The 12,588-nt window shown below is 49.1% G+C and overlaps 1 protein-coding gene across 2 annotated transcripts in view; it reads right to left on the bottom strand.

The window, feature by feature from the left end:
• LOC138503006 (antizyme inhibitor 2-like) overlaps positions 1-12,588 on the bottom strand; it is a 609,069-nt gene that overhangs the window by 369,359 nt on the left and 227,122 nt on the right. For both annotated transcript variants that reach the window (XM_069622438.1, XM_069622437.1), the window contains exon 5: positions 431-565. In XM_069622438.1, the coding sequence (XP_069478539.1) occupies positions 431-565 (135 nt within the window). The remainder of the gene's footprint in view (positions 1-430; positions 566-12,588) is intronic.

A 12,588-nucleotide genomic window follows, 5' to 3' on the forward strand; every position in this document is an offset into this window, starting at 1 on the left:
TCACACTCACTGCATGTGATGCCACTCACAGCACCTTGTCACACTCACAGCATGTGATGCCACTCACAGCACCTTGTCACACTCAGAGCATGTGAAGCCCCTCATGGCACCATGTCACAGTCACAGCATGTGATGCCACTTACGGCACCGTGTCACACTCACTGCATGTGATGCCACTCACTGCACCGTGTCACACTCACAGCATGTGATGGCAGGCACGGCTCCTTGTCACACTCATGGCGTGTGATGTGACTCACTGCACCATGTTACTCTTACTCTCACCCTCTCATTATTACAGCTCTCACGCACGCACTCACAAAACAGCCTCACTCACAGAACCCGGTCACACTCCATGCACACTGTCCCACTCACAGAACCCGAGAACCCCTCTTATATTCACAGTATCCACTCACAACACCCTCGGACTCACCTGACTCCAACGACTGCTACTCCCAGGTCTCGAGCCACCCCAAGAAGGCGCCCGCAGCTCCCCAGAGTGGCCCCAAACTTGGAGCTCAGCTGCCCGAACGAGTGAGAGTCGTCAGTTTGGATTCGAAGGAGCATTCTAGAAAAATCACCAAATATTCACTTATTCATCAAAACACTGCTCTTGTGCACAGGAGGGGGGTACTAATATAGAAAGGAGGTCTTCCACTTCCATGCACAGGGAGGGATTGCCTGCAAAGAGGGGGCATCCATGCACAGGGAGGGCCTCCATGCACAGGGAGGGCTTCCATTCACAGGGAGGGCTTGGATGCACAGGGAAGGATCCATGCACAGGGAGGGCTTCCATGCACAGATAGGGCTTCCATGCACAGGTAGGGCTTCCATGCACAGGGAGGGATTCCATGCACAGGGAGGGTTTGGATGCACAGGGAAGGATCCATTCACAGGGAGGGCTTCCATGCACAGATAGGGCTTCCATGCACAGGCAGGGTTTCCATGCACAGGGAGGGATTTCCTGCAGAGAGGGCTCTGTACACAGGGATGGCTTCCATGCACAGATAGGGCTTACATGCACAGGGAGGGCTTCCATGCACAGGGAGGGATTGCCTGCAAAGAGGGGGCATCCATGCACAGGGAGGGCCTCCATGCACAGGGAGGGCTTCCATTCACAGGGAGGGCTTGGATGCACAGGAAAGGATCCATGCACAGGGAGGGCTTCCATGCACAGATAGGGGTTCCATGCACAGGTAGGGCTTCCATGCACAGGGAGGGATTCCATGCACAGGGAGGGCTTCCATTCACAGGGAGGGCTTGGATGCACAGTGAAGGATCCATGCACAGGGAGGGCTTCCATGCACAGATAGGGCTTCCATGCGCAGGTAGGGCTTCCATGCACAGGGAGGGCTTCCATGCACAGGGAGTGCTTGGATGCACAGGGAGGGATCCATGCACAGGGAGGGCTTCCATGCACTGATAGGGCTTCCATGCACAGGTAGGGCTTCCATGCACAGGGAGGGCTTCCATGCACAGGGAGTGCTTGGATGCACAGGGAGGGATCCATGCACAGGGATGGCTTCCATGCACAGCTAGGGCTTCCATGCACAGGGAGGGATTTCCTGCACAGAGAGGGCTTCCGTACACAAAGAGGGCTTCCATGCACATATAGGGCTTCCATGCACAGGGAGGGCTTCCATGCACTGGGAGTGATTTCCTGTACAGATAGGGCCTCCGTGCAGAGACAAGGCTTTCCTGCACAGAGAGGGCTTCCGTGCACAGATGTGGGTGTGTATGTCCCTATCCATCACCATACAATCAAATAAGCGCCCTCGTTAAATCAGGGTAGCGACAGGCTTTATAACCATACAGCTGTTAAATGTTAAATGTTAAAGGTATTTGTACCGCGCACCATCACCAACGGAGTTGGTCCCCAGGCGCTCTGGCGGATCTGCAAGGGAGAAGGTGAGATGGGTTAGTAGGATGAAGAGGGAGTAGGATAGTGAGAGGAGTGGTGTTCTGTTGGCAGCTTCAACTCGGTATACACCGGGTGCTGAGCTGTCAGATCGATGTAAGTCAACGTGTGCTGTTGATGGTGTTTATATGTGTTGTTGCGGTGTTGTGAAGTGCGAGCGGGTTGTAGTGCGAGAGATGGTTGCATGAGATATTTGAGACAGATAAGTCTGCAGAAATGCTGAGTTTTTTGTTAGTCGGTTGTATGAAGTTTAACAAAGTTCAGAAATCTGTCCGAGTGTGGCACTCGCCAATCCTCCCAATTTCATCAGGGTGGGCAAAGAGGCTATGCCTGGCAGGGTTTTTGTTTGTGTGGGGCGCTCTCTGTGCTGTCCTAACGCGCTTTGTAAGTGTTATGATTGCTCCTCGCCTTTCTATTCTAGCCAGCTTTGTAAGTGTTATGATTGCTCCTCGCCGTTCTATTCTAGCCAGCTCCGTAAGTGTTATGATTGCTCCTTGCCGTTCTATTCTAGCCAGCTTTGTAAGTGTTATGATTGCTCCTCGCCGTTCTATTCTAGCCAGCTTTGTAAGTGTTATGATTGCTCCTCGCCGTTCTATTCTAGCCAGCTTTGTAAGTGTTATGATTGCTCCTCGCCGTTCTATTCTAGCCAGCTCTGTAAGTGTTATGATTGCTCCTCGCCGTTCTATTCTAGCCAGCTCTGTAAGTGTCATGATTGCTCCTCGCCGTTCTATTCTAGCCAGCTTTGTAAGTGTTATGATTGCTCCTCGACGTTCTATTCTAGCCAGCTCTGGAAGTGTTATGATTGCTCCTCAACGTTCTATTCTAGCCAGCTTTGTAAGTGTTATGATTGCTCCTTGCCGTTCTATTCTAGCCAGCTCTGTAAGTGTTATGATTGCTCCTCGCCGTTCTATTCTAGCCAGCTTTGTAAGTGTTATGATTGCTCCTCGCCGTTCTATTCTAGCCAGCTCTGTAAGTGTTATGATTGCTCCTCGCCGTTCTATTCTAGCCAGCTTTGTAAGTGTTATGATTGCTCCTCGCCGTTCTAATCTAGCCAGCTCTGGAAGTGTTATGATTGCTCCTCACCGTTCTATTCTAGCCAGCTTTGTAAGCGTTATGATTGCTCCTTGCCGTTCTATTCTAGCCAGCTCTGTAAGTGTTATGATTGCTCCTCGCCGTTCTATTCTAGCCAGCTTTGTAAGTGTTATGATTGCTCCTCGCCGTTCTATTCTAGCCAGCTTTGTAAGTGTTATGATTGCTCCTCGCCGTTCTATTCTAGCCAGCTCTGTAAGTGTTATGATTGCTCCTCGCTGTTCTATTCTAGCCAGCTCTGTAGGTGTTCTAATGCCGATGGATTGATTAATGTGGCTTGGGTGTCTATTCTCCTCCTTGGGTGCTGGGCTGGTGTGGCGGACTCCTCTCAAACTTTCTATCTAGATGCGTCTGCCGGTTTGGATATGGTACGTCCGGAGGGAGTGGGTGAGTCATTTAGGGCTTTCGTCTGGGTATGTGGTCAGTCTCTGGAGGCCTCCTTTGTGGCTATTTCCCATGATATCTTATGGTCTGTCGTGTGGTCGGTTCTTTGGGTTCGGTGTTTGTCCATTTTGAGAGTGGCCGAGCTGTGCAGGGAACAACTGGAAATCAGCCTCACGTGCCCGCCCCATGACTGTGAACCCCAAGTGAAGAATGAGCTTCGGTGAGGTGGGTGCATTAAGAATGAACTTCCTAGCGGGGCACCCTGCGACCTTGCGGGCACGGCCCTGCGGCAACAAGGAGGCCAGTACAATTCCACTCCCCCCCTGTGTGACACAGACCCCCACCTGCAGGAGGTCCAGTCCTTACATGTAATGATGCAGCCGGACCATGCACCTGGCGTCCACGTGACTCTCCTTCTGCCCTCATTTGAGAATATGCGGGGGGGGGCATTGGGCAAGCATATGCAGACAGCTGTTTGGGCATGCGCGTGCCAACCAATCAAATCCTGTAATTGCCCGCCTCCCTAATCATGGCCTCCCTAATTATGGCCACGGTTCCGCTCTGTCCGTAGCCTACACATGTATGCGGGGCGGTGTGCAGTCAAAAAGTCGAAAGACAAAAATGTCGAAAACAAAATGTCGAAAAAAAAAAGTCGAATGTTTTATTTTTTTATTTATATGTATTTTTTGGGTTTAGTAAGTAAAAAAAAGGGGTAAAATAAAAAAAACATAGAAATAAAGGGGCGTTGGGGAGGAACCCCCCATTTCGAATAAAAAACGTAATGAAAAAGAAATGCAACTTTTTTTTTCTACATTTCTTTTTCTATTTTTTGACTTTCGACATTATTGTTTTCGATGTAATGACTATTAACCATAAATAATCATCAGTAATAAAGCATTGTTCATTGTGACACATGACAGAGAGGGCCACATGCAGAGAGATGACCTCTGACCTCAGAAGTCCTCCATGCACAGAGAGGGCCACATGCAGAGAGCTGACCTCTGAACTCGGAAGGCCTCCATGTACAGAGAGGCCATCTGTGCACAGAGTGGGACTCCATAGAGAAAGAGGGAGACCATACACAGAGAGGGCCACATGCAGAGAGGTGACCTCGGAAGTCCTCCATGCACAGAGAGGGCCACATGCAGAGAGATGACTTCTGAACTCGGACGGCCTCCATGTACAGAGAGGCCATCTGTTCACAGAGAGGGACTCCATAGAGAAAGAGGGCGACCATACACAGAGAGGGCCACATGCAGAGAGATGACCTCTGAACTCGGAAGTCCTCCATGCACAGAGAGGGCCACATGCAGAGAGCTGACCTCTGAACTCGGAAGGCCTCCATGTACAGAGAGGCCATCTGTGCACAGAGTGGGACTCCATAGAGAAAGAGGGAGACCATACACAGAGAGGGCCACATGCAGAGAGGTGACCTCGGAAGTCCTCCATGCACAGAGAGGGCCACATGCAGAGAGATGACCTCTGAACTCGGACGGCCTCCATGCACAGAGAGGGCCACATGCAGAGAGATGACCTCTGACCTCAGAAGTCCTCCATGCACAGAGAGGGCCACATGCAGAGAGATGACCTCTGAACTCGGACGGCCTCCATGTACAGAGAGGCCATCTGTGCACAGAGAGGGACTCCATAGAGAAAGAGGGCGACCATACACAGAGAGGGCCACATGCAGAGAGGTGCCCTCGGAAGTCCTCCATGCACAGAGAGGGCCACATGCAGAGAGATGACCTCTGAACTCGGACGGCCTCCATGTACAGAGAGGCCATCTGTTCACAGAGAGGGACTCCATAGAGAAAGAGGGCGACCATACACAGAGAGGGCCATATGCAGAGAGATGACCTCTGAACTCGGAAGTCCTCCATGCACACAGAGAGGGCCTCCGTAAAGAAAGAGACGGCCACATGCAGAGAGATGACCTTTGAACTCGGAAGGCCTCCATGCACACAGAGAGGGCCTCCATAGAGAAAGAGAGGGCCACATGCAGAGAGATGACCTCTGACTTTGGAAGGCCTCCATGCACAGAGAGGGCTTCCATAGAGAAAGAGGGGGGCCATACACAGAGAGGGCCACATGCAGAGAGATAACCTCTGAACTTGGAAGGACTCCATGCACAGAGAGGGACTCCATAGAGAAAGAGGGCAACAATACTCAGAGAGGGCCACATGCAGAGAGATGACCTCTGAACTCGGAAGGCCTCCATGCACAGAGTGGGCCTCCATAGAGAAAGAGGGGGGCCATACAGAGAGGGCCACATGCAGAGAGATGACCTCTGACCTCGGAAGGCCTCCATGCACACAGAGAGGGCTTCCATAGAGAAACGCGCACCAAACGCATGCACCAGTGACTGCAGTTTTGCTGTCTGCAGAGTGCGGGGGAGTCACGCATGCGGGGTGCTCTGCGCTTGGTGGATTCTACACTCTGCTTTGTTGCCTCTTATCTGTGAGTGTGTATCTGCTGCTAGGAGGAGATGCCAGTTTAGGAGCCATGTGAAACTGGCATGGAAAACACAAAGGGATGGTGTTTTGATGGAGAAAGAGGCTTCGACCCGTTTGTTTATCCCCTTCTGGAGGTATGGCAGTGGGGGTAGTGGAAACAATCTGGGATAAGCCTGCAGAGCCCAATAAGGCTTGCCATAAAATGACAACATACTGAAAGCCAGTGTGTAAATGAAACACCCCCACACTTACACTTACTGACAACCAACGGCAAAATGTGGCAGATCACTCAGATGTTGACTCAATTGATAAGCACTCTCTCCTTAATATGTGTTTAAAGTTACGCCCTGCCCCACCACGCTCCTCCATTCCCAATACCTTAGTAAATACTCCTTCTATTCCAGCTGACATTGCACTGAGGATCTTGGAAAGAACACTGGACCCGATACTGACCCCAAAGGCGGCGGCTGGACCTCCCCCAAATAATGATACTTCCTTCAGCTCATCGGGCTCTTCTTCAAGAGCCAGAACAAACAACAGCCCTGAAGGCCCTCTTACAATATGTGATTTAACTTCAAAAGAGCAACAAATCATTGAAGAGGGTCTTGCTAAATGGGTGGACGTGGTTCTGAATGTTGCCAACCCCCTCAGCACTGCCATGGAATGAGGAGGTGGGGAAGGAAGTCACCGCCACGTGACCCGGAGCCCTCATTGTTCACGGTTCATGAGGATGATGATGGCGCGGCTTCATCTCCAGCTCCATCTAAGGAGTCACCGCTTGCAAAGGGGAGAAATATCACTACAAGGAACAGGATACGAGGAAGAACTCTGAAAAGGATAGCCAAATAAAACGAGCAGCACTCCCCTATCCCTCGCTACCATGAAGACTGGAGCAATGGATGGCAGGGAAAGGGGTGATCATGTTATGATCACTGAAGAGGAGACACCTGTGCAGAGGGAGAACAAGATCAGTACAAAAGAAGAAAAATATCCTCACTCGAAATGATGCTGTGGGACCTAAGCAGGGCTCCAGTAAGACACTAATGAGGAGAATGCAATCATGAGGACGGCGTAAGGGACAGCCACAACGATACAGACGGCGGAGCTTTAAAGGAGCCAAGTGGCGCTGCCAAACCTAGTCTAAAATTGGCATTCACCACTATGGATGAACATATCACAAACATTAAGATTAAGGACATGCATGCATCTTCCAGCAGCCCCTATATGATAATACACTAGTGGGGAGGATTGGAGAGGAAGGACCTCCAAGGGTATCTCTAGAGTGGAGGTTCCAAGATCAGTGTGGGGGGAAATTGGGCTGCGATTCACCTGGTATCAGCCATTGTTGTGGAATATATCCTTTGCTATGCTGCCCAATTCGCTATCATAGAATTGCAAAGGTGGTACCCGTGTCTGCGAAAGGAGGGAAAGCGATGCAGAACCCAAATATTCTGACCCCATTACAACCATTGTAAAACAGATCATTGAATCAGTCAATGGAAAGCATAGCTAGAACTCGTACGGCATTAGTGACTGGATGAGAAGAAGGAACGGCAGGAACTCACCAGGTCCCGGTGGTAAGAGGGGTCACTGCGCCAAAATAAATTGACAGAGGGCGGTTAATACTGGGTGTTGAAGATAATCTCATGGAACACCAGAGGGTTTCACTCATTTCTTTCCAATCCTATTGGGCAAGCACACTGAGCGGGAGCGGGTGTTTTTGCTATTCAAGAATCATGTTTCAGAAATGACTTCTCCCTGGATGGTTACACTATCCTGAAGCGGAAGGCCAACTGGGATGGAATGGGACGATCCTCTGGGGGCCTACCTTGGACGCTAGGCCTGAAAGAGGCAAAACACAAAACATTTTCACTGTTTGTTCTGTGCAGTGTCTTAATATGTAAGCTGGATGGCTGTGTACAGAGGGTGTTGTTGATTAATGTTTATGATCCTCCCGGGGGTATTTCTACTAGGTCTGTTATTGAGGAAGTAGAGCAATTACTACATGAATGGTTGTTCCTACATCCACGTGCATTATATATAATTATGGGTGATTTCAATCTCACTAGATTCTGCTGTAAAAGTGATAAGGCTTTTAATGTCCCAAACACCACCCACAATTGACAGGGTGTTGTACAATGATTGCTCATAATGATAAGGTGACACACTCTGAGAATGTATGGTCTTCTTTTATAGAGAAGAACAAGTTACTTCTTACCTTGTAACGTTCTTTCGACGGGATGTTCCTCCGACGTATTCCTTATCTTTGATAATACGTTTCCAGCTTGCTGGCCTCGGAAATTTTTTCTGTACAGGGCGCTGCGCGTCGACGTCCGCCGAGTCGATGTCCCTCGACAGCCACCGTATCGGCGCTGACGTCACCATGCCCATATATAGCCACGCGCTGCGTCCGTTGCTCAGTTCCGTTTTGTAGAATAAGAAAAGTCATGCCTGAATTGGTTATTGACCTTGAAGGAGCGTAAGCTGCAACCACAGGGGAAGTATCACTGCGGGGATGGATGGGAGGGACGATAAGGAATACGTCGGAGGAACATCCCGTCGAAAGAACGTTACAAGGTAAGAAGTAACTTGTTCTTCGAAGGGATTGTGCCCTCCAACATATTCCTTATCTTTGATAGACTCCCATAGCAGTTGCATGTAATTGGAGGTGGGAATGAGAATGTTATGTATCCCTTTAGGGATGGACCGAATGTAATATGGCCTTGCCAAATCTGGTCTCTTGAGTAGTGGAGGAATCCAGATTGTAAAATTTTGTGAATGTATGTGCGGACGACCATGTGGCAGCCGCACATATGTCTCGGACCGGTTCCCCTCTTTGTAGAGCCGAAAAGGCTGCGATACCCCTGGTTGAATGAGCCCTGAGCTTTTGGGGTGGTTCTTTCCCTGCCAGTTTGTAATATTCCAGAATGGCCAAAATAATCCACTTGGAGATGGTTTGTTTTGTTATGGGTAGTCCCAACTTGTGACCTGAGTATCCTACAAACAGTTGGTCTGCTTGCCTGATCCTAGCCATTCTGCTGATATAAAAGCTGAGAGCTCACCTTGGGTCCAGCCTATGCAGCCTTTCCTCCTCTTTCCCCGGATGGGGAGGAGGGTAGAACGAAGGTAAGGTAATTTTCTGAGTAATATGAAATTCAGAAACCACCTTTGGGAGGAAATTAGGCTTCACCTGTAGGACAACTTTGTCCTTGTGGAAAATTGCAGGAGAGAGCTTGTAGCTCGCTCACCCTCCTAGCAGATGTTAGTGCTACCAATAGGACAGTTTTAAACGTGAGAAATCTCAGCGAACAAGAGTGAAGTGGTTCGAATGGAGTGCCCATTAGGAAGTTTAAGACTAAATTTAAGTCCCGTAAGGGAACCTGGAATGGTTTTGGGGGATAAACATTAGTTAATCCCTTGAGAAATGTTACCACTAGAGGAAGTTTGAAATACGATGGTTCCTCCGCAGTGCACTTGAAGATAGAAAGCGCTGCGAGATAGCCTTATACAGTGCCAACTTGAAGGCCTGAGTTTTCCAAGTAGAGAAGAAACGATAACACCGTTGGTGTACCACATGAAAATGGGTCGATATTCTCTTCCCTACACCAGCTGCAAAATTTGTTCCAACGGCAGCGGTATAAAGTATAAAGACTTTGTTGCTGGCCTTCTGGCCGAAAGTAACACCTCCATGACGTCATCAGGGAGATCCCAATTCTTGTACCTCACCCTTTCAGAAGCCAAGCGTGAAGGTTGAGGGTTCTGGTGTCTGGATGGACAACCTGACTTCCCTTCTGAGAGAGAAGATTCTCTTTGAGTGGAAGACGGATTGGAGGACAGATGGACATATCTAGAAGGTCCGGGTTCCACGTTCTTCTGGCCCAATCCGGGGCAATTAGGATCATGGTTTTCCGGAATCTTCTCAACCTCCTGATCATTTGAGGAATAGCAGGGTCTGGTGGGAACCCGTAAAGGAGTGGAAACTCCCAGTCCACTACGAACGCGTCTCCTAGAGCTCCTCTCGGGGGAAATTCCCTTGAACAGAACAGACCGCACTTCCTGTTGGTGCTTGTGGCGAACAGATCCACATGAGGGGTTCCCCAAAAGGCTAAGATCTCTTGAAGGACTTCCTGAGCTAGTTCCCACTCGTGGGAAACTGTGCTCTGCCTGCTCAGAGCGTCCGCTGTCAAATTCTTCTCTCCGGCTAGGTGGACTGCCGATAGAGAGATTCCTTCTTGGATTGCCCAAAACCAGAGCTGCATCGCCTCTCTGCACAGTGGCAGTGATCCTACGCCTCCTCTTTTGTTGAGGTAGTGCATCGCCACCGTGTTGTCCTTCATCATCAGGGCATTTCTCCCCTGTACTGATGGCAGGAAAGCTTTCAGCGCTAGTCTGATCGCTCTCAGCTCCAATAGGTTGATGTGTAGTCTGGACTCCGATGGAGACCAACGACCGCTGATGGTCAAGTCGTTGGCATGGGCTCCCCACCCCGTGAGTGAGGCGTCTGTGACTAATGTTATCTCCGGCCATGGTTGCCAAAACAGTTCTCCTTTCAAGATGTTCTCTGGATAGGCCCACTATTGAAGGTCGCGGGCTACCTTGTCCGGAATCCGGAGGAGATCTGTCATTCTCCCTGAGAATTACGACCACTGACTTCTCAGTGCCCACTGAAGAGATCTCATTCTCAGGCGAGCCTCTGGCACAAGGAAGATGCAGGATGCCATGATGCCTAGCAACCTCAAAAAGTCGAAGGCTGCGAGACGTTGGGCATTTTGAAACTTGGTGACCATCTTGTCTGAATCGAAATGATATTATGCCTCCTATCGCAGTAATTGAATGTGTATTGGCCTACGCCAAGTTGTCTAAAATATCATGCGAATGGACTCCACGGCAAGGTCTTGACCTTAAAGAAAGTAATGTAAGTCGCCATCTTGGATTTAGCCGCCATTTTAGGTTCTCTTGTAATGTGGAAGTCACCCTGAACATCAAAATGGAGGCTGAATGACGCTCTGAGTAAGATTCTGGCCTTTGTGACCTCCGCACACACGAATAATTAATATGCCTGCAGGCCACTTGTCGGGGTCACGAACTGAGACCTTGTCCTATTGCTGACCTATGTGTAAATGAACAACTATATAAGTGAAACTGATCAAAAGGCATAAATTATAGGATTGACCTGGCAAGGAACGCTAGGCCTGATCCCAAGAATGGTTAACCCGCGAGAGGGTTGGCCAAGGGCTGGACAAACCATATAAAAGACCCAAGTATTCAAATGTGCGGTCTCTCTACTAATGCATCGAACCCTCGTTGAAGTTCGTTACGTTACTCTGAGAGCCGAATAACTATCCGTTTGTCAATTGACTTTGGTAACTGTTGTAGCTTTTAAATAAAGTACTTGTATGTCCTTTGTAACCTGTGTTGGTGTGTTTCTTTGGGCTTCCCAGCCTCATATCAATTTTATGTTTCCACAGTTGGCGCCCGAATAGGGACCCTCAAGATTGATGCCGGATCATTGAAGGTTGACGCAGACTATCGAACCGGGATCGGACGGTGTGATACTGCGGGCCCGACCGAACGAGACGCAATACCTCGGCAGCGCTGCACGATCTGATCCTTGGACGATAGTCGTGTGGTCTGACATGGCATCTTGACGAGGGTCCATTTTTGAGGCGGGCAGATTTGTCGAAACCACCAAACACAAGGTATAATTCGTTAGGTAAGTTCTTTGGTAAACCGTACGGTCCTCCTTAGGTTTGGTCAGGTGCAGTCGTGACCCGGCTCTTAATTTAACCCTGACAATTTGAATTTGGCGTATTGTATCTGCAGACACAATTATTGACCAGGTAACACCAATTTTTTGTGAAATGCCTGGGAAATTGTCTAGCTGCTTTAGGGCTCTGTTCCGCAGCGATCGACAATCTTTGGAATTTAGCCGCCCGGCACCACAGGAGGGGTAGCCGGCATGTACTATGTACTGTAAGTATGGCATTGGTAGTATAGTATTTAATGATATTTGGCACAGACAGACCAGACATGCCTCCGAATTTCAGTGGCCAATCAATGGCAGTTTTTAGATCCCCCGTATTGAATACCTAGAATCGGTCTTGCTAAAAAAGAAGGCTAGACCTGCAGCCTTTGATGTTTTGCAGAATTGGAAAAAAGAAGCATTACAGCAGCTTAAAAGTAGGGATAAACATGCACGCTGTCATAAAACAAATGCCGAAAAAGCGTTGTTATATGATAAGGAAAAACATTCAGAGTCAGTTAAAAATATGGATAGGGCTTTTTCACTCGAAATCCAGAAAATGTATCCCTCTAAAGATTTCCATGTTTCTGAAGAATTTATTGAAAAATTGTTAAACGAACGCAGGCCTGGTGTCTCTGCGCCACCTCCGTATGATCCTCTCTTGGGTGCTCTGCCCATTCCTGCTGTTGTCCCTGCTGTTATTCCTGTTCTCCCTGCACAACCTATTGTTCCTATTCCTCTAGTTGTTGTTCCTCCACCTATCGCACCGCCCATTCCTCTTGCGCCGATAGTTGCACCCTTATTAAATTTACCTGCACCTCCGCTCCCGAGTGGTCCCGTATTTACTGAAGTTGATCAAGGTGCAGGGTCAAAGATTGTCACTCGTAGTACTGTTTCTGCAGATAAGAAACGGGAATTGTTTGCATGGGCTAAGCACTGTATGGAGAAAGGTGATCAAGTTAATATTTTTCCACATTATCTAATTTGAACAGTTTTCCCGAGAA

Source organism: Ambystoma mexicanum, chromosome 11, assembly GCF_040938575.1.
Source record: "Ambystoma mexicanum isolate Mex_15411 chromosome 11, UKY_AmexF1_1, whole genome shotgun sequence".
Lineage (NCBI taxonomy): Eukaryota > Metazoa > Chordata > Amphibia > Caudata > Ambystomatidae > Ambystoma > Ambystoma mexicanum.